Raw genomic sequence first — 25916 nt, forward strand, 5'->3', positions numbered from 1 at the left:
AATCCATCCATGTTCATGAGAAGTTCTCCACATCCTGTCTGCCCCCAGGGTGGACTGAGGGCATCCAGGGACCTCAAGGTCAATCCCCTCCCTTGCGGCCTTACTTATGGGAAAACAGCTTCAGGTCCTGGCCTGACCTACCAAGGTGCGTCTTTGTGCAGGCGGGTGTTTCCGCTGGCAGAGTTACTCCGGGATCTGCTGGAATGATGCTGGGTTCTCAGGCTGGGCAGAAGAAGTCCCATCCCCTCTCCACTAGGGAACCTAAGCCAGGCAGCGTTTCTCTTTGGAGAAATGACTGCCCTTTCTCCTTCCCGAACCCGTCAGATATTGAGTCTCGGGTTCAGAAAGGAGGGAGGGGAAGAAAAGAAAGGAGGTCCAGGTAGCAGGGGGGACAAGGAGCTGGGAGAGAGGCAAGGCACCTGCAGAGGGCAGAGGATGGGGCCAGAGAAAGTCCAAGATGGTGGATAATGACAGCCAAGATCCTAAGCTGAGCTGCCACTATTCAGGGACAGGCACTGAGGTAGGTGCTTTATGGGGAGATGACCCTTAACCCCCTCAATGACCCCGACAGACAGGAAGGATTATTACCCTCATGTACAACTGAGGGACAATATCAGGGAGTTTGCATAATGTGCTCAAGGTCACACGCAAGCAGATATGAAGCTGGAGTCTAAACCCAGGAAGCAAGACTCCCAGGAGAAAGGGAATGACGGAAAGTGGAGAGAAAGAGGCAAAACAAGTTATTGGGACAGAGATCAGGCTGGGTGTGGGGAGGAAGCAAAGGGGTCCTGCTGCTGGGGGGTCTTGTCACTGAGTGTATGGATGTGCATGTGTCACGGGGAGGGAGAGGGTCTGAGAGTCTCTTGCCATGTCTTGGCGACAGCCATGAGGAGCCTGACAGGTTTCTTGTCCCCCCACATTTCTGGGTTGACTCCTAGTCACCCTTCTCGACTCAGCTGAGGAGTCACCTGCCCTGGGAAGCTGACCCCAGAGAGGCTGATCGAGGTGGCTTCTCCCCCAGCTGCTCTGGCCCAGCCAGAAATCAGGTAAGTCTGATTCTCTGACCCCTTCTCCTGGTTGTCCTGGGAGGTGGGCACTGAGGCCAGGCCCAGGGGACAGGAAGGAAGGAGGACGAGGCTGGAGAAGACAGGCAGCATGTCCCCTGCCCTCCCCAACCACTGCCCCAGGTTGTTGGTTTCCTCTTTGCCCACACCCTCCTTCTCCAGGAATCAAGGGGGCTAAGTAAACCATCCTGGGGCAGCCGAGCCCGACCACCCCACCAGGCACCTGGCCAGGTACCCCCCCCCCCTCGAGACTGTTCCCTCAGCATCCCTGGGAACAGCGGTAACGGTAACGGAAATAGGAAACTCCTCTGCGTTTGCAAGCCTCATCCAGAAGCAGGGCTTGGAATAGTGACAGTGGGGGAAGAGGGCGTGGGAGGGTGTTAGACAGACCCTGCCGTTTACCTCTAAGAGGCACGTGAGCCTCAACCTCCTCATACGGAAAGGGGGTAATAACAGTACCGATTTCAGAGTTTGCTGTGAAGATTACATAAAGTTCTGGAACATCGTTAGGTGTCCAATAAACAGTAGATGCCGCCCCTACTGACACTAAATAGGGAAGCACCATCCTTCGTATTTCATCCCTCGCTGACATTAACATCTCACATTCACTGAGCACTTACTATAAGCCAGATACCATTGTTAGCACCTTACCTGTACCCAGTCACCTAATCCTCCCCGTGTCCTTGCGTTTGTTTTACAACAAAGACAGGGAGTCTGAGGCACGGCAGGGTGCCCAGCGAGTAAGGGGTGGAGCTGGGATTCGAGCTGGACGTCCCTAACCACTCTGCAGCACACTTGTATGGTCGAGTTGTAAGCGGTTTCCGTGTCACTCTGTCATTGGGAAGGGTCACCATATTTGCCTCGCTGCAGTTTGTGCCATTCAGCATTTTCTGATCACTCGTTGCTGCCAGGCCCTGTGCTGGGATAGAAAAGGGGGCAACAAAGGGCTCCCAGTCTGGTTGGGGATAGACGCCCTAAGAAAATCCACACTGAAAAAAAAAAAAGAGAGAAAATCCACACTAGCAGGCGATAGGTTCCATGGCAGTGTTTCTACCAGGCACAGAGGAGGGAAAATCAAACCTTGGAATAGATGACCAAAAGCAGAATGTTTGGCTGAAAGAGAATGAATATTTGTCAGCCGAGCAGGGTCTTGAAGGATGAATAGGAGTTTGACAGGCAAAGAGGGAGAAAGAAGATTCCAGAGAGAAGGAGCAGCAGGTTCAAAGGCAAGGTGCCACAGTAGGTTCAGGGAAGCGATCATTTGATCAAACTGGAGGGTAAAGACGAGGAGGCGGTGTGGCTGTTTCCAGGAATCAGGGTTTTTTCACGGGGGAGCTAATGGTGGCACTCCAGGGCAATGTGTTTTGGTTTTGTTCCTGTTTCTCTGGTTTGGTGACCTGTACTTTCTTTTTTGCACAGTTCTGTATCCCCCAAATTCTTGTGTTATAATTTCTTTAATCATAAAAATGTAGATAAATGTGGTTTGTACTTTTTTTCAAATTACATCTCTATCGACATATAGCCGACACACAATGTTACATAGTTTCAAGTGCACAACAGACACACAATGTTACATAGTTTCAAGTGCACGACACAGAGATTCCACGAGTCTATAGCTTATGCTACGCTCACCACAAATGTAGCTACCGTCTGTCACCATACGACACTATTGCAATTCCGCTGACTATATTCCCCAGGCTGTACCTTTCATCCCCACGACTCCTTCCTTCTACAGGGCAATGTTTTAAAAACCGGCTGTGTGGACTTAGGTAAATTCCTTAACCTCTCTGAACCGCTACTTTCTTTTCTGTAAACTGGAGTATAATTGATATAAACTACCTCAGAGGACTCTAGTGAGGGTTAGACGAAATAATTTCTGTTAAGTGGCTGAAGCAAAGTAAGTGCTCGCTAAATGCTAGCTGCTGTTACTGTTACTGCTGTCACTATTATGAATATGTATAAAGCGGTGACTTTAAAAATAAAAGCAACAAGCCAATTTCCCTTTTTCAGATGGACTCCCAGAAGTGGACAAGGAATTTAATGGATTAGCCAGCACATACTGAATTAATAACGTTGAATTCTTTGCACAGAATCTCCCTCCTTCAGACTTAAAGGCAAAGTTCACAGTTTTATATTAACCCCCAGGAGCGTCCAGAAGCAGGAAACATGGGAAGAGACCCAATGTCTCCAATAACCCTGGGTTTTGTTTCAAAGTGTTTCAAAGCACTTATTACAAGCTATCATTATGTATCTGTGCACTTTCATCTTTTACCTTTTCTCGAGATAGGAACACACATAAAGCACACAAGCGCCTGGGTGCTCAGTTGGCGTCGGGACCTCTTGATTTTGGCTCAGGTCGTGATCTCACCGCTGGAGGGGGATTCTCGTCTCGCTCCCCTCCTCATCCGCCCCTCCTGGTGTGCTCTCGCTCTCTCTAAATAAATTTTTTTTTAATGGGTAAAAACCCGACAATCCTAAGCGTACAGCTGATACGTTGTCACAAAGTGAACACGTCTGCATAACCTGATCGAGAACGAACATGACCAGTCCCCAGAAGCCCCCTTCTCTGGCCTCCCAGTCAGTCATCCTTCCCCCAGAGGTAGCTGCTGTTTGAGAAGTCTCTGTTTATCAATGTCCTAGCACCTGTATCCTCTATGTGTTTACTTTCTTTGGGCTGCGGTAACAAATTGCTACAAAAGTGGTGGCTTTAAACAACAGAAATTTATATCTTACAGTTCTGGAGGCCGGAAGTCTGAAATCAAAATGCCGCATGGGGTTGGTTCCCTTCTGAAGGCTCAAAGGGAGAATCCATTCCATGCCTTTCTCCTTTCTGCTGGTGGCCACGGGCAAAATCCTTGGCGTTCTTGGAGTGTGACAGCCCTCCAGTCTCTTCTGCCTCCACAAGGCTGTTCCCTCGATGTCCCTCTGTGTCCTGTCTCCTATAAGGACGTTCTCTTTGGATTTAGGGCCCACCGTCACCCAGTATGATCTCATCTCCATCCTTAATTACAACTGCAAAGACCCAAATAAGGTCATATTCTGAGTGGATATGAATTTCGGGGAGTACCCTATGCAACCCACCACAGCCTACATGACCACAAGCCCCAGAAAGGCAAGCAGTGTCACTTATCTGTGGGTCCCTGGAACCTGGCCCAGGGCCTGGCCCAGATGAGCTGCTCACGACACGTTGGCTGAATAGGTGAACGGCCGTCCATCTTTATCAGGGCCACCAACGCTGGACACCTGACACGCGCTGGGTGTCAGTGATTGACTGGTGGGTGACCGAGATTCAGACGTGGGTCGAGGGTGAATGCAGAGGGTATTCATGGCAACAGGTGCTGTCCCCCGAGCACTTCCTTTGTGCCCCCTGCTTTCTGTGTGTGGTTCCACTTAATCCGACTTTATGGGTAAGTCGGGGAGCTGTATGTCCCGATTTGCCAGGGACGGTCTCAGTTTGTGCCCACTGTCCCAGTATAATGAGTGTGTATGTCAGGCTCACGCTCCCCTTTATTTCTTAGAAGGGTTAATGAAGAATGTGGTCACCCCACAGATAAGGCAGCTGAGGCCTTAAAAAGTCCTGAAGGGAATACACTCAGCACCTGATTTGTACCCACCTGAGGATCTAAAGCCCTTGCCCTCAACTGCTGCTTTGGTGGTTGTGAAATAGGAAAGGTTCCTTGGCAGGGATCACCTGGTGTCACCCAGCCATCTCCAGAGAGAGGGTACAGGCTGGACATCCTCCTGGGACCACCAGAGGCCAGCTCCCCCCTGCTCTGGCCCAGGGATCTTGGAGAAGCGGGGGTTTGTGAGGAAGAATGGAGAGCCTGGAGGACCCTGGATCGGAGGGTAACAGGCCTCAGAGATGGAGGGTGAGAAGAAGGGCCCCTCCTGGTCAGGCAACCCCTCAGGAGAAAGGTCTCTAAGGGAGAAAGCCCCCCGGGGGATGTGGCCCCTTTGCCCTGCTGCCCACGAAAAAGAGGCCTGTAGAAAAGACCGGAAAGCTTCTGAACGTTGGCACAACAGGGGGCTCGCTCTGAACTCTGCATCTTTCTCTTCAAGCTTCTGCCTTCTCCAGATGCCCCTTCTTGATCCATGAACTCCCAACCACGCGGACAGGCTACCTAATTCCCAGGGCCCGGTGCAAAATGGAAATGCAGGGCTCGGAGCTTCTTTAAAAATTATTAATAACTTCAGGACAGTGACAGCAGGGCCTGAAACAAGAACTGGGCCCTTCTGAGTGTGGGATGGTCACACGCCTCTGAAGCCAGCCTTGCAATCACCCAACACCCAAGCTGGAGACCTGGCTGCCATTTTGCAACCTCTCCCTCCCCTGAGTCGCCTACATCGAGTCCTGTGAATTCGAACTCGTACACGGCTGCCCTTTCTCTGCCCCTTCTCTGCCCCGAACGCCATGCCTCGGGTTTAGGCAGCATTTCTCACCCCTGGACAACAGCAGCCATTCAAACAGCTTCCGGTCTTGCCTGCTCCGGCCCATCCTTCCCTTTGCAGCCAGAGAGAGCGCTCCCTACAGGCCACCTTGACCGTCCCAGTCACCTCCCAATGGCACCTGCAATGGAATGAACTGTGTTCCCCCCCCAATTCATGTGGTAATGCCCTAAGCCCCCGATGTGACTGTATTAGGAAATAGGGCCTCTAAGAGGTAATGCAGATGAAATGAGGTCATAGGGTGGGGCCCTGATCTGATTGGACGGGTGTCCTTATGAGAAGAGACACCAGTGAGTTTGCCCCCACCCCCTGCCCAGCTAGGGCATAGAGGAAATAATGCCACCTGAGGACCCAGGAAGAAGGTGGCCATCCGCAAGCCAGGAAGAGGCCATCACCAGAAACGGAATCTGTTGCCACCTTGATCTTGGTCTTGGGCTGCTGGCCTCCAGAACTATAAGAAAAGAGACTTCTGTCGTGTAAGCCTGTGGTGCTGCCATGGCAGGCCTGTGCTGACGAACACAGCTCCCCACGGCCGAGGTTCCGTTCATGGGCTTTGTGGCCCTGTGTGGTTGGGACATACCTTCTCCAGCTACCGGAGAACATCTTTCCTGTCCCTCGCTTCTCGTTCCTGGCAGCCCTTCCAGGAGGCTGGAGGCCAAAGAGCAGGGCCAAGGGTTGACTTTGCACTACCTCCTTCCCAGGGAGAATTTCAACGGTGTCTTCTGGGAATGGGTCATTCATTTACTCAGCAACAAACATCCATTGCTCTCCCAGTGAGGGCGGGGCCCTAGGGCCAGGTGCTAGGACCTCACAGCAGGTGCCTGCGTCCCCCACCAGGAGACACCACACCAGCCATCACACTGGATTGAAAGAGAGTGTCTCCCTGGCAGTAGTGGGAAAGGGAGGACTCAGATCAGACGAGCCTGAATGCAAATCCAGCCTCACCCTTCATTAGTGGATGATCCTGGCAATCCACACGCCCCACTGTGTTTTTTTTTGTTTTATCTTGAAAATGGTCCTGATGTCTGTCTGTTGGATTAGCATTTCTCAAACGTTTGGGGGTCTCAGGAAACCCTACCACTCTTTTTCCTTCCTTCCTTCCTTCCTTCCTTTCAAATTGACTTCGTTATTTTTAGAGACGAGAGAGAACAAGCAAGGGAGGGGTAGAGGACAGAGGAAAAGAAGAGAATCCCAAGGAGGCTCCGCACCATCACCACAGAGCCGCAATGCGGGCCTGAAACTCAGGAACCGTGAGATCATGACCTGCGTGGAATCAGAGTCAGTGTTCAACCGCTGAGCCACCCAGGCGCTCCTAGGACCCCGTAACGCTCTTTATCATTCTTGAAGACCCTACAGATCTTTTTTTTAATGTGAGTTATTTCTTTCAGTATTTACCGTGTTGGAAACTAAAGCTGAGAAATCCTTAACACCCAAGAACACATGTATATTCCATTTCCCATTAGAGTAATGACATAAACCTGCCCCAAGACCCGTGCTGAACCAGAAAAGTGAGAAACAAAATCCCAGCTCCCAGCTCCCAGCTCCAACTTTATGAGGAAGCAGAAGCCACCTTTAAACATTTAACCTAAAAAACAATTTTTTAGGTTAACAACTCAGGCAACAACAGATATTGGCGAGGATGCGGTGAAAGAGGATCTTTTTCGCATTGTTGGTGGGAATGCAAACTGGTGCAGCCACTCTGGAGAACACTATGGAGGTTCCTCAAAAAACTAAACATAGAACTACCCTATGATTCAGCAGTTGCACTACTAGGCATTTATCCAAGGGATACAGGTGTGCTGTTTCGAAGGGACACATGCACCCCCATGTTTATAGCCGTACTGTCAACAATAGCCAAAGTATGGAAAGAGCCCAAATGTCCGTCGACGGATGAATGGATAAAGAAGATGTGGGATATATATACAATGGAGTATTACTCGGCAATCAAAAGAATGAAATCTTGCCATTTGCAACTTCATGGATGGAACTAGAGGGTATTATGCTAAGCGAAATTAGTCAGAGAAAGACAAATGACTTCACTCACATGAAGACTTTAAGAGACAAAACAGATGAGCATAAGGGAAGGGAAGCAAAAATAATACAAAAACGGGAGGGGGACAAAACATAAGAGACTCTCAAATATAGAGAACAAACAGAGGGCTGCTGGAGGGGTCGTGGGAGGGGAGATGGGCTAAATGGGGTAAGGGGGCTTAAGGAATCTACTCCTGAAATCATTGTTGACAGTTTATGCTAACTAACTTGGATGGAAATATAAAACATAATAAATTATTAGATTAAGAAAAACCACACGATATTTTAGGGGCAACCCGGCTGGCTCAGTCTGTAGAACATGTGACTCTTGATCTTGGGTCATGACCTCAAGCCTCATGGTGGCACAGAGATTACTGAATTTTTGTGCGTGTGTGTGCTTAAAACCAGCAGTACAGATATGCAGAATGCTGATACCAGCTGCTAATCTGTGGAACTATTTCTCCTTCAGTTGAAAGCAGCAGCTGCCCTAAACCCTGTGAGGGTCCTCGGCACTGTGCAGCCTCAGCCCACCCCAGAGGCCCTCACTGTCATAAATAATTCTAGAAAGAATGCTCCAAAATTGTACCTCCTTTTGATAAATCCCTAGAATCAAATTGAGCGAAAAGGATACAGCTATTCAATGCTTTAGATTCAGATTTCCAAAAATGCCCTGGAGAAAGTTTATATTGACTGAAACGCCCACCAACAAAGTATGAAAAGTGCCCATTTTGGGGCACCTGGCTGGCTTAGCTGGGGGAGCACGTGACTCTTGATCTCAGGGCCATGAGTTCATGCCCCACGTTGGGGGTAGAGATTTTTTTTTAATTTTTTTTTCAACGTTTATTTATTTTTGGGACAGTGAGAGACAGAGCATGAACGGGGGAGGGGCAGAGAGAGAGGGAGACACAGAATCTGAAACAGCTCCAGGCTCTGAGCCATCAGCCCAGAGCCTGACGCGGGGCTCGAAACTCCCGACCACGAGATCGTGACCTGGCTGAAGGTCGGAACGCTTAACCGACTGCGCCACCGGCGCCCCAAGATTTTAAAAATTATTAAATTAAACATTTTTTTAAATTTAAAATTTATTAAAATTATTTAAAATATAAACTTAAAAAAAAAAAAGAAAGTGCCCATTTTCCCACATCTCCCCAACGTTTTTTACAGTTTTTTCCATGCGTGAAAACCTCGAAGGTAAAAAACAGTACGTTACCTTCAATTTGATTTCTTGATTCCTCAAAATGTTTATATTTTTCTTGGTTTATTGGCAATTGTGCCTATATGCGTGTTGGTAGGGCCTCTTCTTATGGATCTGTAACAAATCTTTGTATATGAATGTGATGGAATTGCAAAGTAAACTCTTAATTCCAGAATGGGTTTGGGGGATTGATTCTCCCTCTCCTACCCCCTCTAACGTTTCCACAGAATTAAGAATAATTTTTACCCAATCTGGGAAGGCTTTTTATACAAGAAATCTTAACAAGATGGAAAATAAGAGATACTGAGACTACAAGTGCTTTTTGTTTGGGAGGATTTTGCTCTCTGATCTACCCTTCCCTACTTCCAACTGTGGAAAGGTTGCTGTGTTCTTTGTAGCCAGAAAAACTGAGTCATACCTCGTGTGATCTTTCTGGCTTGCTTTACTCTCTGGGCCAAGTGGGTCCCCACCCAGGAAACGTCCTCACTCACAAGCTGTGCTTATGCAGGTAAGACACAACCCACTGTCATTTCGCCAAGCCCTGATGCACCGTGTCTCTGCCATTGACTGGTTGTGTGTCCTTGCATGAGTCCCTTAACCTCGCTGTGTCTCAACTCCCTTTGAAATGGGGAAAGTGTTACCTCTCAAGGATTTTTGTGAAGATTAGATAAAGTATATAAGGCATTGGACACAGCATAGGCGCTCAAGAAACACCTGTCAAACTAACAACTGATGAGTGTTTTCCTCTCAGTTTGTTCTTGGCCTGTGTGTGGATGTATTTTTTGTTTAGCTTTCCCTTTTTTTCAGCTGAAAACTCTTTCAACTTTTTGGAACAATAATATACCAAACCCGTTTGCCTTCAACTCCATGGGATAGGAACCTTTGGTGACAAGCAATAGAAATTAACTGGAGCTTAATTAGCAAAGAAGGAAGTGGGGGAAATCTATGACAAAGACTCAGGAGTGTCTCAAAGATTCTAAGAGCTTGAGGGCGCCTGGGTGGCTCAGTCGGTTGGGCGTCCGGCTTCAGCTCAGGTCATGATCTCACGGTCTGTGGGTTCGAGCCCCGTGTCGGGCTCTGTGCTGACAGTTCAGAACCTGGAGCCTGCTTCGGATTCTGTGTCTCCCTCTCTCTCTGCCCCACCCCCACTCATGCTCTGTCTCTCTCTGTCTCAAAAATAAAAATAAACATTAAAAAAAAAAGATTCTAAGAGCTTGAAATGGGGATTCTTCTCCCTGTTTCTCCCTGAAGGTGTGCTGTGTTTCTGTCTCTCTCTCATTCTGTCTCCCTGATTCCTTCTCTCTCTCTCTCTCTCTCTCTCTCTCTCTCTCTCTCTCGACTGGCTTTCTCCACCATTGTAGCCACCACCAACTGCCTCTCCCAGTTACAGTCTTTACCATGTGCAGAGACTCACTAAGTGACCCTAAATCCCCAAGCCAGGATCCGGATAGAGAGATTTTGATTGGCCCAGATTTGGCCACATCCAAGCAGATGCTGTCCCTTCAGAAATACGCAGTAAGTAACTGCCAGAGGGCCAATGAGTTCATCAAAGTTCTTCTGTTGCAGGGAAAGACTGGGCCAACTGAGAAGCTTGAGTTCTCAAAGGGATTAGTGTAGAGATGACCAGAAATTGAATCCAGAGCTCCCAGAATTGAGCCCAGAAGGTCAGAGCTTAAAAGACATTCATGCAGGGATACCTGGGGGGCTCAGTCAGTTGAACATCCAGCTCTTGATTTCGACCAGGTCATGATCCCAGGGTCATGGGATCGAGCCCCATGTCAGGCTCCAAGCTGAATGTGGAGCCTGCTTAGGATTCTCTCTCCTTCTCTCTCTCTCTCTCTCTCTCTCTCTCTCTCTCTCTCTCTCTCTTTCTCTCCCCCCTGCCCCTATCCCCCACTAGTGTTCTCTCTCTCTCTCTCTCTCAAAAAAAAAAAAAGACATTCATGTATTACTTAGTCTAACCTCTTCCCACATTTTATAGGGAAGGAATGGGGTCCAGAGGTATGTGTTTTTCTGAGAGGCACTCAAGCCAATCAGTGACTGCCCTGGAACCAGAGCTCCTGGCTTCATGGTTCAATCTCAAGGTTTCAGAAGGCCAGACTTGATTTCTCTGAGAGCAGTGCTCTCCGATAGAACTCTTTGTGATGATGGAAATGTTTCACATCCATGCTGTTCAATATGGAGGCTCTTAAGCACTTCACATATGGCCATTATAGTTGAGAAATTTTAAATTTTACCTAATTTTAATTAATCTAAATTTAAGTCACCACATATGGATAGTGACTACCGTATTGAACAGGACAGTCCTACAGCTTGAAGCCTTCTGATCACTCAGGAAAGGAGTAGACAACAAATCCCCACTAGATGAAGAATCAGAAGATAAAAATAGATAATCCATGCAAGCAAATATATAGAGAAGACCATTACTTTGTAAAAGTATTTGGTAATTATGGAAATGTAAAACAAAATTGCTTTAAGCTCTCTCCTTTTTGCCTATAAAATTGGTGAACATAATTAACAAATGTAAATTATACCATTTAATCTCCCAATAACCTTGTGAAATAATAATTTCAAGTGTTCTCAGAATGCCTGGGCCAATCATGTCTCCACCCTTTGTGACTTTATCCCCTGATCCGTTATTAATATTACTACCTACCTCAGAGGGTGTTTTCTAGGGGCAAGTGGAAAAATGCATGTAAAGGGCTCAGCACAGACCTGGATGTGATAGGTGCTCAATATATGTGAGCTGGGATTATTATCTGCATTTCACACGAGGCTCAGAGAGGCAACCAACTTGCTCCACATTGCCCACCGAGTAAGGGCTGGAGCCAGGATTCCCACTCAGGTCTCTCTGGCTCCAAAGCCTTCTTCTAAGTTGTCTCTATATGGCTCAGGGTCCCTTAGAACCCTCCCTTCTCCCCCGACTCATTCCTTCCTTTTACCTTTGCCTCTAGAACCCTGGTGACTCTGTAGGGTGTCTAGACCGGATAGTCCCTCAGACCTGGCTCCTGAGCGCCCCTCCACACATTGAGAGCTGCCTGGGCTATGCACTGGTGGGGCTGCTGAGGGACCTGCTGGTCTCCTGGCACGTCCTGCTGCCGCCCATGAGGAGGAAGCTCCCCTCCGTCCTGCAAGAAGAGAGGGAGAGTAAGGTCAGCCCCGGTGAAAATGAAGAGGAGGTGGAGGAAGGGTGAGCAAGCCACCAAGAGGCAGAGCTGAGACTTGCCTGGTCTTTGGATTCCAAAGCCAGTGTCCTTCCCAATGCTCCACAGATCCTCAGAAGCAGGAACTGAGAGTCCCGGGAGGGGTGATACACACAACCATCCCACGGGCTTCACTTTGCCTTTTACGAACTCATGGGACTCACAGCTAAGAAACTGCTAACACACCAAGATGCCACATAACTAGCGGAAAGCCAGGCTTAGATGGAGGCGAAATTAGCTACACGATCCAACCACTCACAAATCATTTCTCTACCACCACCTGTATCCAAAGATGAGGGGCCAGTAAGAATACCCTCCAGCTGTCCCCAGGCTCCCAGCTGCCCTGGATGTAAGAACAGGTTAATCTGTGGCATGTGGTTAGAGCGTCCCCATGTGTTTTTACTTTGTCATAAGTTTTTTTTAAAGGACCAGTCATCAGCATCATCAGGATTTGAGTGTGGGAGCTGATCCTGAAAGACCACAACACTCAGAGGTAAGTGTCCCGGCCTCAGACTACAGTCTGGTAGCTTGATCTTCAGTTCTGGGGCCAGCCCTTCTGTGTGGGAGACTGGCCCCTCTCGCTCATCTTCTTCCCATGTCCTACCCTAAATATTCATCCAGCGACCCAGTGCTGGGACCACAGAAATGAGCAGGGAGTGATTCAGGCACGAGTTCACTGAGAGGCAGTGCTGGACTCTGGCTGAGATTCTGGGGTCAATTTGAGTTCTGCTACTTTCTCCCAAGGGATCCGGCTCCTGAGCCTCATTTTCCTCATGTCCCAGGCAGAAATAGCAGTGGCATAAGAGTGATGGTGCGTACAGGGCTCAGGGCCTAAAGGTAGTGGCCATTCTGCGTTCGTTCACCACACTCAGGGTTTGCCACAAGTCAGGCTGTGTGCAGGCTGCCGGAGGCAGGGATAAATCCATGTGGTTTGTCCTCAGAGGGGCACCTGGCTGGCTCAGTTGGTCGGACATGTGACTCTTTTTAAAAATGTTTTTAAGTTTATTTATTTGAGAGAGAGAGAGAATGTGAGAGTGGGGGGAACGGCAGAGAGAGACAGAGAGAGAGGGAGATGGGGAATCCCAAGCAGGCTCCACACCATCAGCGCAGAGCCTGACACGGGGCTCAAACTCACGAACCTCGAGATCATGACCTGAGCCAAAGTCGGATGCTTAACCCACTGAGCCACCCAGGTGCCCTGAACATACGACTCTTAATCTCAGGGTCATGAGTTCAAGCCCCACATTGGGTGCGGAGCCTACTTAAAATTAAAAAAAAAAAAAATTTTTTTTTAATCCATGTGGTTCTTGAGGCCCAAGAAGATCCAGGAGGCAGATAGGTAAAACATTAGAGCTCCAGCCACTTGATCCTTCTCTTCCCCACCCTTTCCTGTGCACGCTCCCCGGCCCCCCAAACACACAGGCCTGATTACCCAGGGACCACCTCCCACCCCAGGCCTGCCTTTGACCCTTGGCCCACTTTTAGCGTCCTAGAGGTGGTGGGAAGGGGGTATCAATCAGCATCTCAAAGCCCAGAGGAGCTTCCTTTGGGTGCTCCTCTCCCAACCTGGAGAGGGAGAGCCCACCCCCTGTGAGATGGGTGTGTGTTTTTCCCACACATCCCGGCCAGCCAATAGGGACACGGGATTTCCGGGGCGGGCCTGAGAAGTCCTCCGTAAAAGGAGGTGGGGCCCAGTGCCTGTTGGTCTGTTCTAGGTGTGAGGAGGTACCAGGGGCTCCTCCGGGCTCTGGAGGTAGGCACGTCCTCCTTGGGGCTGGGGGAGAGACAAGAGCATCCTCAGGTGTGAGGTGTGGGAAAGGCCCCTTCTCTGCCCCCTCGGCGAACTGATTTCCTCTTCTACCTCACCCTCGGCCGGCTGAACCGCCCCAGTCCCAAGGAAGTTGAGTTTGGGGCAGGAGGCAGTTAGTTCATGCACTGAGCACACCTCCCCTCTCTCTGAGCAGCTCCCAGCATGGGCAAAGAGAAGACCCACATCAACATTGTGGTCATCGGCCATGTGGATTCGGGCAAGTCCACCACAACGGGGCATCTCATCTACAAATGTGGGGGCATCGACAAGAGGACCATCGACAGGTTTGAGAAGGAGGCCGCGGAGGTGAGGCTGCTCTATCTGAGCCTCCCTGCCCTCCTTTCCAGCCTTGGTTTCCCTGGGAGGGATGCCTCTTGTGGGCTGGTAGGCGCTTTCCTGCTCAATCATGCCAGGCAGGTGGTGTGGCTGCCATTTTCCAGGGGAGACAAATGAGGCTCCAAAGGGTGACAGCGCTTGCCTGGGGATGGCACCAAGGTTTAAATGTCAGTGTGACTCAGATGCCACGCTGTCTCTCAGAAGGTAAAGCTGCCATTTAAAAGGGGAAAGGATTTATTTGCCAGGACCTTAGGGCCCTGGATACAATGCTGAACTTGGCAAGCACTGCCCCCTAGAAACTCCTGGTCACACACCCTCCTGTTACACGATAAGCTCTGCAACAGCATGGGTGCTGTAGGAAGCCCAGTCAGGAACAATGAACGCGTCCTGAGAGGCCCTGAAGGCTTCCCCGAGGAAGAAACCTCCTCTGAGCCTTGAGGAAATGGGGCAGGTGTCCGTGAGCCACCAGGAGATTGGAACAGCAGGTGTAGTAGGCCTTGAGTGCCCTGGTAAAGAGCCTGGCCACTTTCCCTGCAGCCACTAAAGGGTTTCAAGCATGCGGGTGACAAGAATCAGACAGTATCTTTTCAGAAGAATCACACTGGCTGCAACACAGGGACAACAGGCCCAAGGGCCCAACGGTGGGGGCTGGGAAGCCAGTTGGGAGGTTGTTGCTCCTGACCCACAGGAGCAAAGATGGTGGCCTGGGCTCAGGCGGCAGCAGTGGGCATGGCATGAAGAGTAATGGATGGAGTCCAGGGACTTGGAGTTGGGGAATCCACAGAACTTAGGAGTTAGCTGTAGGGAAGGGGGTAAGGGAGGAAGAAGAGCTGAGGGTGAGCCCCAAGTTTCTCACTTTGGAAACTGGAAGATTGGTGAATATCAGGAGCAGAGCTGGTCTGGAGTCTGCTCTAGATGTGTGAAATTTGAGGTGTCCACAGGGCTTTCTGTGCTGATGTCCAGGAGGGCAGCTGAGTATTGGAGTCCAGAGCTCAAGACAGAAACCCAGGTTGGAGACCAAACCACGGGAGTGAGCTGGGTACACGCTGTGGGAAAGGATGTGGGACAGAGTCCTGGGATGGGTGGAGAAAGAGCCCATGCAGGGGAATGAGAAGGGAGACCCAGGGAGGTGGGTGGAAAACCTTGGAGTTGAAAAAGCATCAAACAAGATGGGAATAGTCTGTAGAACCAGCTGCTGTAAAGGTATAAACAGATGGAAAAGAGAAAGCAATAGGTCATAAATCAGTGCCATCAGCTATTTTCCTAATCTTGGCTTCCTTGGGTATAGTTGGATGTGGGAGTGCTTATGTGCCAGGGGCTGCTAAGGAAAGTTTTAGAACTTTGAGAAAGAGACTGGTCCACAGTCAATATGACAGAAGCATAACCAGGGTTATAGAAAAAAACAAATGGTCTGATGCAGTGGTTCTCAAACTTTCTGGTCTCAAGAACTCTTTACATTCTTAAAGCCACCCAAAAGAGTTTATGTGAATTATATATTTATGATATTCAAATTTGAAAGTGAGGTTTTAAAAATGCTTAATTCATTGGGGTGCCCGGGGTGGCTCAGTCGGTTGAGTGTCTGACTCTTAATTTCCACTCAGGTCGTGATCCCAGGGTTGTGGGATCGAGTCCTGTGTAGGGCTGCAAGCTGAGTGTGGAGCCTGCTTGGGATTCTCTCTCCCTCTGCTCCTCTCCCCCATTTGCATGCATGTGCGCTCTCTCTCTCTCAAAAAATGCTTAATTCACTTAAAAATAATAGTAATAAACTCTTAATATGTTAACATATTTTTCATACAGAGTAAGTGTGATACTTAACTATTTTCCAAAACAGAAAATGTTGGGAGGGTGGCACTGTTTTACATTTTTGCTGATAGCTTTAATTCCTGGCTTAATAGAAGACAGCTGGAGTCTCACCTTCTGCAATCAGTCTGTTGTGATTTCACATGTCATGTAACCTCTAGAAAAGACTACACAATGGTGAGAGAGTGAGGGCGGGGGAGGCAAATAATGTCTTCATATTATAAATAACAGTTTTGGCCTTGCAAACTCTAAAAGGTATCAGGGTCTCCGGACCACTCTTTGATAGCTGCTTATCTAATAAATGTTCTTAACTACAATGGATTTTATAGACGTTCCTACAGTGACAAAAGTTAGGACACCTGGGTTCTAATTCTATCTTTTAATAACCTAGTTAGTGTTCCTGGGGGGTGCCACCTGGTCTCTGGTCTTTCTTGTTCTCCACTCTGCCCTCTAATTAGAGCTAAAATGAACAGATGCCCAGGTCCCGTGAGCTGGCAAGCGGTAGAGTATTCCCTGAACAAGCATGCTAACTTGAATATGCTACCACCTTTAGGTAGTCTCATTTTCACCAGTGCTGAACGAAGCTCAACTTTTCCAGGGTGTCACGAGTAATTATCAGCCATAGATACTGGTTTAACCTTTAACATAAGGTAGTGGTTGAGAGTTTGAACTGGAGTCTGATGCTTTGGGTTCAAATCCTGACTCTGCTGTTTATTAATTATATGATCTTGGGCCAGTCAGTTAATTTCTCTGTTACTTTATCTGCAAGATGAAGATAATAAAACTTCACTGAGTTGTTGGGAGATTAAATGAGATAACCCATGTTAAATGCTTAAAACAGCACTGAGCCCATGCGCAGAATTACTTAGGTGTTTGCTGCTACTGATTGAGGGCTTGCTGACCATGTGCCAGTGGTCCATATGCCTGCCTAGGCACTCTGTCATTTGGCCCTGCATCACTCTGACTTTAAAACATGCTCTGAAAGAAAAAATTATATAAGTAATAAATTCTATTGTTTGAAAGATTCAAAGGCATCTCCATACACTGACTGCCTTGTTACCATCCCTCTCACTCTCAACTCGTTTGGGAACTTCTTTCTTGGTTCATGGGCAGCTTTGGATACAGGGGTGACCCTGGGGTCTTCCCTCCTATTCCTGGACCAGGTGGGCAAAGGTTCCTTCAAGTACGCCTGGGTACTGGACAAGCTGAAGGCAGAGCGGGAACGTGGCATCACCATTGACATCTCCCTGTGGAAGTTTGAGACCAAAAAATACTACATCACCATCATCGATGCCCCAGGTCACCGTGACTTCATCAAGAACATGATCACAGGCACCTCACAGGTACCACTAGAGTTGTCTTGGCTCTGCTTTGGGGGTGGGCAGTGGGTGTCCCAGGCCAAATTTGAGCTGGGCCTTCTTGCCTCTGTCACTTGGGCCAGGCAGACTGCGCTGTGCTGATTGTGGCAAGTGGTGTAGGTGAGTTTGAGTCTGGCATCTCTAAGAATGGGCAGACCCGTGAGCACGTACTGCTGGCTTATACGCTGGGTGTGAAGCAGCTCATCGTGGCAGTCAATAAGATGGACATCACGGAGCCTCCTTACAGTAGTGCACGCTTTGAGGAGATCAGCAAGGAGGTGAAGGCCTATATCAAGAAGATCGGTTACAACTCTGAGGCTGTTGCCTTTGTGCCCATCTCCGGCTGGCATGGAGACAACATGATAGAACCCAGCAACAAGGTGAGAGCTGACTGGGACAGGGCCAATTCAATGCAACATTCCCACTCAAATCTTTGAGCTTCTCCTAGAATTACCAGCATTTTTAGCACGCTTATGGGCCAATCACTGTGCAGGGTCTCCTTCCCCAAGGGTTACATAATTTGATCCCCATTTTACAGATAAACAGAGATTACTCAAGACTATACAACGAGTAAGCACAGAGTTGCATTGTACAATGTAGTAGTTACATGTGGCTATTAAATTATTAAAGTTAAGCCAAATGAAATCATTTCAGTTCCTTAGTTGTATTAGCTACATTTCAAGTGCCCAACAAACATATGGGGCTACCATATTGGACAGGGAAGTTACAGAATATTTCCACCTTTGCAGAAAGTTCTGTTAAGCAGTGCCAGCAGAGTCTAGAATTCTAGTCCATGCCTATAGCATCTAAGCTACCTCTCAAGGCAGATTAGGAAGTGTGGGGGCAATATAAATGTGTCTAAGATATGGTCACTGTGTTCATGGATCCTGGAACCTAACAGAGTTTAAAATTCTTAAATGAGTGTCTCCCTACAAAGGAAGTCTAGCTCTGGCATCAGACCTGGGTTCAAGCCCCAGCTTTCTCCCTCACCCAGAGTAAAGGGGTAAGAGAGGAATTAATACTCTCTGCCTAAGGACTCCTTTCATGGGACTGTGAGAATTAAGTGACAGACTCCACATGGGTTCATGCGTACAGTTGGTGCTCAAATGCTAACTCAAATGCTAACTGCTATCTATCACTAATACTGCCTAAAGCCTACCTTTTCTATAACTGACTTGAGGATTCTTAGCCGTTTCCTCCACATGTACATATCAGAACCTTTTTCTGATTGTAAAAATGTTAGACATTACTTTTATAATGAGCCTTTCATGTAGATATGAAGCATAAACTGCAATCCCATAGCTTATAGATAACCTGGTTTTCATGCAATTCTTTCTAGATATTCACAGCTGGACTTAAACTGTATGTGATTTTTCTAGAAACTCTTTGTTTAGAATCTTCTTTGCCATTTAAACCTGTTTAATACTTAATGGGTGTTTTATATTGCAGATCACAGAGGTACAGTTTAGCCATATCCTTATTAAATGAAAATGGTATTTGAGAAATTACCATGTGCCAGACACCAGACTAAACACTTTAATGGACACAACCCCATGAAGAACGCATTTTATTCCCATGGAAAATAAGAAAACTGGGACACAGTGTAGTTAAATAATAGCCCAAGATCACCAGCTTCCAAGAATATGGTTTCTTGTTTTGTTAAAAACCACCATAATCATCTTGGTAAATAAATCTTTGCACGTGTCCTCGATAATTTAATTAGAATAAATTCCTACTGAAACAAAGGGTAGGCATTATTTTAGAGTCTTCTGACACATATTGCCCAACTGTCCTTAGGAAAGATTAGAACTACCATTGGCAGTGTGTTCACTTGGATGGTACTTCAACATTTGCATGCTGGGCACTGTCCTTGGTGCTGAGGGTGTGTTGGGGAATGAGACCCAGCCCTGCTCGTGGCACTGCAGTCTTGGGTCTTGGGTGGGAGAGACAGGGGGGTGGTAATATAGTGGATGATGACAAATGCTAAGAAAAACTTAAGGATGAGGGGGGCATGGTATGAGAGAGTTCTTCTATATTGGGTGGTGAAGGCGGGCTCTTCTAAAATGACCATAGAACAGAAACCTAAAGCTTTGATGCCCATTCCCCAAGTATTAGCACATAGTTCAGCTAGTGAAATAAGGGGATTTTATCTTCTTGTCCCTTCGGGCATTTATTGGGCACCTAGTATGTTCTAGATGCTAAAAGAACAAAACATGCAGTCAGTGGACTAGACAGTACATTTAGGATTTAGCCTCCACTCTCAAGAAATACCTGTGACATTGGAGACATCAGTTTTCCCATTTTTAAGATGGGGGGTGATGCTGACCTCCTAGGCTTATTATGCAGGCCTCTGAGTTGGCATAGAGCCAAGTTAGTGTCCAAATTCATCAAACTAATAGAAGAGATTATCCTCACAATGAGGTTCTGTTTGAGTGGGGCGTTGGCCTCCTTATCAACTTCTTGTTTGGGCATTGGGCAACCTACTTTTGATCCTCAATTATTCCTCTGTAAAAAGAGGAAATGTTCTTTTTTTTAACGTTTGAATTATTTATATAAAAATGCTTATTACAGTTCTTCAAAGCTTCCTGCTTCCCTTCCACCCCACGCCCCCTGCTTACTAGAGTTGAGTATTAATAGAAATTATAGCTTTATTCCTTGAGTCACCCATTTTTTAGTTCATTAGGCAAGACGTGTTCTGTGTGGCTTCTGTGCTGCATAGCTCTGCTTCTCCCTCACAGAAGAGGGCTTACTTGACTGGAGCCTTCTTCCCTACCCACCAAAGCCATCCCTGATCCCCCTTACCGACCCTTTCACCCACGGCAGTCCCTGCTCCTCTCTCTTCTGAGAGTCTCACTAAGGACTGAGAGATTGTTGTGTGTGATTCCAAGGCCAGGGCACCTCTCCCATGTCCTGCCTTTAATCAATAGGTAAGGGCTGCTATTGCTTTAACACTGATGGTAGACTGAGATTTCAAAGCCTAGGGATTTTCTCAAGGGTCTATGACTGGAAAGGAGACATGTGACTGGGATTCCACCAGTTTGCCTTAGGCCTGAGCTAAGGCCACATGCCGATCAGCTCTGCCACTTGATGGCTGGCTGCTCACTTGGCCTTTCACATCAACCTCCTTGGCTCTTTCTGTACCTCCTCTGTCCTGGATTTCCAGTTAACTGATACATCTCTGCAGGCAAAGATGACGTTTCTGATGAGCTTTGGCGAGGGTTTTTAGAGAAGTAAATAAAGTGTCTGCTTAAAAGGCATGCATACGATGTACTGTCATACTTAGTTATCCTTTTAGAAGGCCTCACACTCAATAATGCTCTCCTGGCCTAAGATGTTGGGGAATATCTAGTGTTCAGAAGGTGTAAGTGTTAGAGTATTTGAGTTGTATCTTCATTCTCGCTCCTGATGCTTACTTAATTCTGCTGTATGTTTTTTCTGCTCCTTTGTTTCCCCATCTGTGGAATGACAAGATGGAATGAGACCCAAGAGCTAATCAGACTCTAGGAATCTCTGCTTCCTAAAAATATTGGCTCAAGTTGGGCAACAACCACAAGATTTAGAGGAATGGCCACCACTTAGTGGGTGTTTAGTACATGTCGAACATTGTGCTTGGTGGATTGCATGTGGCCTTTTGTGTTTTACTTGAGCCTGCAAGGTAGGTGGGGATACGTTTCATAGATGAGGAAGCTGAGGCTCAAAATGCATTAAAAAATTGCTTGAAGTCTCATGTTAAAACCAGTTTGGCACCTGGGACAGGCTCCCTCAAGCCTAAGTGAGCTGCACATTTGGTGGCTTTTCCAGATGTCCTGGTTCAGAGGCTGGAAGATCACCAGGAAGGAAGGAAACATGGTGGGCATGACCCTGCTAGAAGCGCTAGACTCCATCATGCCCCCTGCCCGCCCTGTGAACAAGCCCCTGCGGCTGCCTCTGCAGGACGTATATAAGATTGGGGGTGAGTACATGCTGTGTTGGGGGTGCTTGGGGTTGGGGGCTCATGGAGGTCTGGCTGCTGACAGCTGTGGTTGCTCTGTCCCCCAGGCATCGGCACTGTGCCCGTGGGCCGGGTAGAAACAGGCTTCCTCAGGCCCGGCATGGTGGTGACCTTTGCCCCCTGCAATATCACCACAGAGGTCAAGTCTGTAGAGATGCACCACGAGGCCCTGGCTGAGGCCCTGCCCGGTGACAATGTGGGCTTCAATGTGAAGAACGTGTCAGTAAAGGACATCAGGCGGGGCTATGTGGCAGGAGACAGCAAGAATGACCCGCCCTCAGAGGTGGGGAGCTTCGTCTCCCAGGTGAGGAGGACCATTTAAGGGGTGTCCTCCTGAGACAGCCACACTGTCCTAGGAGAAGAATGGCCCACTGGGTCATTCAGGAAGTGGGCCCTGAGCATATGCTCCATGCTAGGCTCTTGGCCTGCAGTGTAGGTACAGTCCAACTGTCCGGGTTAGGATCCTGATTGCAGCTTATTTGCTACTTTGCCCTTTAACTAAACAATGTACTCTGCTGATCTTAGCTTCCACAGTATGGTCTTGATGTCTTAAAGCAGTTTTCAAACCAGGTGGATTAGAATCACCTGGGGAGTGTTACAAAAATGCTGACTCCTGGGGCGCTTGGGTGGCTGGGACTTAGCGCCTGGTGCTTAGGACTTGAGCTCAAGTCATGATCTCCACCGGCTCACTGCTATCCGTGCCCGCTTCAGATCCTCTGTCCTCTCTCTCTGCTCTTCTCCTGCTTGCGTTTGCAGGCGCACTTGGCGCACACTCTCTCTCAAAAATAAACATTAAAAAAAAATGCAGATTCCAGGGGTGCCTGGGTGGCTCAGTCAGTTGAGTGTCCAACTTTGGCTCAGGTCATGATCTCATGGTTCATGAGTTTGAGCCCCGCCTCCGGCTCTGTGCTGACAGCTCAGAGCCTGGAGCCTGCTTCAGATTCTGTGTCTCCCTCTCTCTGCCCCTCCCCAACTCACTCTCGGTCTGTCTCTCAAAAATAAACATTAAAAAATTTTTTTTATTATTTATTTTTGAGAGACAGAGCACAAGTGAGGGAGGGGCAAACAGAATCTGAAGCAGGCTACAGGCCCCAAGCTACCAGCACCGAGCCCGACGCAGGGCTCAAACTCACGAACCCACGAACCGTGAGATCATGACCTGAGCCAAAGTCAGAAGCTTAACTGACTGAACCATCAGGCACCTCCCCCCACACTCATAATTTTTTTTCATCTTTTTTTTTTTTTTTTTTTTTTTTTTTTTGTGGACAGAGAGAGACAGAGCATGAACGGGGGAGGGGCAGAGAGAGAGGGCGACACAGAATCGGAAACAGGCTCCAGGCTCTGAGCCATCAGCCCAGAGCCTGACGCGGGGCTCGAACTCACAGACCGAGAGATCGTGACCTGGCTGAAGTCGGACGCTTAACCAACTGCACCACCCAGGTGCCCCCACCCTCATAACTTTTTAATGCAGATTCCTAACACTCTTCTCAGTGGTTCTGGGAAGTGATGCAATAGACATGGGTGGAACCTGGGAATCTGTACGTTAGAGCTCTCAGGTGTTTCCTTGGCCCAGAGTTAGAATGTGAAGGCTGTTCTAGATGCAAAGTCTGGCACATTCTTACTTGTGCATGTGGAGGCTGGTGCTACCTTGTAGTGAGCTTGGGAACATTAAATGAGGCGGTGATATGTAAAACAGCTGACCTGGGGCCAACAGGTCACCTAACAAGTTAGCTAGCTGCTATCATAATCCATCTTCTGAATGGTGGGGAAAAGTAGTACGTAGATAACGTACAAATGTGTTGGTTTTAGTGTCACTCACCCCCAGCTCTGCCACTTGCCTGCTGTTCCATCATGGGTAAGTTACTCAGGCTCTCTGCTGTGAAAATTAAATCGGAATGCATGAGATCTACTTAGCACAGAACTTGGTATACTCAATAAACGTTCAAATGCTCACTGTGACTTAAAATGTGTCCAAGGGGCCTGACCCCTTGGCTGGTCAGGGCTGCCTCCTTTGGAGGATGCTTGGCTAATCCCCTCCCCGGCTCCCATCCCACCCTGGGTTCCAGGTGATCATTCTCAACCACCCTGGCAGTATTGCGGCTGGCTACTCACCAGTTCTGGACTGCCACACGGCCCACATCGCCTGTAAGTTTGCAGAGCTCAGGGAGAAGATCGACCGGCGCTCAGGCAAGAAGCTGGAAGATAATCCCAAAGCCCTAAAGTCTGGGGACTCGGCCATTGTTCAGATGATCCCACGAAAGCCCATGTGTGTAGAAAGCTTCTCAGAGTACCCACCCCTTGGTAAGTCCTGACGGCACCTGGCTAGTGGGGCTGCCCCATCCTCCTCCTGGCTCCAGGGAGCCAGTTAGCCAATGTGTCACATCCAAGCCAGGTTGCAGAACCTGGTTAGAAGGACCTGAGTTCCAGGTTAGAGGGGCTCAACAACAACAACAACAACAACAACAACAACAACAACAACAAAGGAAAATGGTTTCTGTCTAGTGTCATACAGCAAGGCAGGGGCCACTTTAGAGCCCTTGTTACTCAAAGCAGGGTCCGTGGACTAGCAGCATGGGCATCCCCTGGGAGGTGGTTAGACATGCAGAGCCTCAGGCCCCACCCAGACCTGCTGAACTCAAGTCTGCGGTTTAACAATATCCCCAGGTAATCGGGATGCATATCGACTTGAGACGCTCTGATCCAGAGGAGGTGAATAAAGCAGACATTATTAGGGATCTTCTTTTTCCATCTTCTCTAGTGCAGTGGTTTTCAAACCTGGCGGATAATCAGAACCACCGACGGACCCTATTAAACCCAGTGGCTCAGACCCTGATAGATTCACCTGGTCAGGGCTGCAGCCTAGGAGTCTGTTTCTTAGATTCCCCAAGTATATTATACATGGCTAGGTTTGAACAACTAACCTAGAATGTTCTGAACTCTAACGTATAGGGGGTAGGCACTTTTGTACAGTGCCTATTCTGTGCTAGATGATAGAGATTTTTTTAAATTTTTTTAAACGTTTATTTATTTTTGAGAGAGGGAGACAGAATGTAAGTGGGGGGTGGGGCAGAGAGAGGGAGACACAGAATCGGAAGCAGGCTCCAGGCTCTGAGCTGTCAGCACAGAGCCCGATGCGGGGCTCCAACTCACGAGCTGTGAGATCATGATCTGAGCCGAAGTCAGACGCTCAACCGACTGAGCCACCCAGGCACCCCACAGATGATAGAGATTTATAAACAAACAAGCCCCGGCCTTCAGGGTCTCCCAGAGTGTGAATTTCAAAAGGCTAATTTTAGAGGCGGGCCACAGAGGCTGCCACATGAATCTTACAAAGCTGGTCTAGTACTTCCTATCTCTGCCAAAAATACTATGAGGTTGAAGCCAGATGCCATAAGCCTTTCCCTCCACCACTTGAAGTCAGAGAGCATTCAAGAACTCCCCTCCCCTAGGAGAAGCATCTGCCAGATTCACAGTTGAATGTAAATGAGATCCGTCCTGTGGGTTGTTGTGGTGGGCACAGAGAAAGAGCTAGCTGGTTGGCAGCTGGAGCATCGGTATGGTAGGTTGGTGAGTTGCACCAAAAGCAAAGTTTTTCCCTGTGACCTTTACTTATGGAAATGGGATGACAGTCCAGTGGCTAAGAATGTAAGTGTTGGTTTGAGACTTTCTGGGTTTTCAACCATCACAGCAGAGTGACCTCCTTCTTTCCCCCAGCTTTCCCAACTATAAAGTAGATAGGAGATCTATGAGACATGAAAATTAAATGCACTCATATGTATAATTTAGGGTATTACTTATTTGGCCTCCCGTGCAAGTGTCCTAGCTCTTGCCTTGGTAGCATTCCCCATTTGTTTCTTCATGTCCTGTGTCCTAGGTCGCTTCGCTGTCCGTGACATGAGGCAGACGGTGGCGGTTGGGGTCATCAAGGCTGTGGAGAAAAAAGCAGCAACTGGTGGCAAAGTCACCAAATCTGCCATGAAAGCAGCCAGGAAGTGAGTGGTGACAGCTACTTCAGGCCTTTCCAGGCCAGGAGCGGCCCAGGAGGAGCCACAGCTGGAAAAGAATGGGCTCAAGGAGAAGCCTTGGACTTACTCTTCTCTTGCCTTAACTGTCTTAAACCTGCCCCCTGCTAATGCAGTTTTCTTTTTGCTGAGGAGCTTGAGGCATGGGAATAAAGCACACCAAGACTTTTTGCCCCCGCCTCTATTGGCCTTGATGTTGCAAGCAAGGAGGAAGCAGGTGGGGTGCTCAGTCTAACTCTACCCCTTGCTTTCCTTCTGGTGCCTGGCTGGTGCAAGAACCAGAGAGCTGGGGTCACAGGGAGGAAAAGGTGTAAAGAGAAAAGTCCAGGGCAGCTTTTGGCCCCGGCCAAGTTCATCAGTTCCTAGAACAGGACTCTAGTGTTAAACAGCCTGACTTTAGGGTCTATAAAAGTTACTAAACTTCTGTGTGCCTTGCTCATCTGTAAAATGGGAAAACAATGTCGGCCTCCACAGGGATGTTGAAGTTTGAGCAAGCTGGTACTTGCTGGGCATGGTAATTAGCTACTCTCGTTAACACGGTGTGGGCACTGGAGGCAAGTGAGCACTATTCTGGGATAGCACTATCCAGAACTGGGGAAGTTCTGTTGGAAAAAAGTTGGCAGGGGGAGAGTGAGCCCTGCGATTTGTAGGGCAAGCTCT

General features: G+C 48.3%; 1 protein-coding gene across 1 annotated transcript; it reads left to right on the forward strand.

The window, feature by feature from the left end:
* The first annotated feature begins 457 nt into the window (after positions 1-457).
* LOC115520518 (elongation factor 1-alpha, somatic form-like) lies at positions 458-25845 on the forward strand. Its single transcript, XM_032594572.1, has 11 exons — positions 458-520; positions 939-1046; positions 11691-11926; positions 13655-13692; positions 13904-14055; positions 17049-17228; positions 17327-17623; positions 21045-21195; positions 21282-21538; positions 23301-23535; positions 25109-25845. Exons 1-11 carry the CDS (start codon positions 458-460, stop codon positions 25228-25230), a joined length of 1839 nt encoding a protein of 612 aa, XP_032450463.1. The 3' UTR covers positions 25231-25845.
* Positions 25846-25916: the final 71 nt, after the last annotated feature.

Source organism: Lynx canadensis, chromosome C1 (assembly GCF_007474595.2).
Source record: "Lynx canadensis isolate LIC74 chromosome C1, mLynCan4.pri.v2, whole genome shotgun sequence".
Classification (NCBI taxonomy): Eukaryota; Metazoa; Chordata; class Mammalia; order Carnivora; family Felidae; genus Lynx; species Lynx canadensis.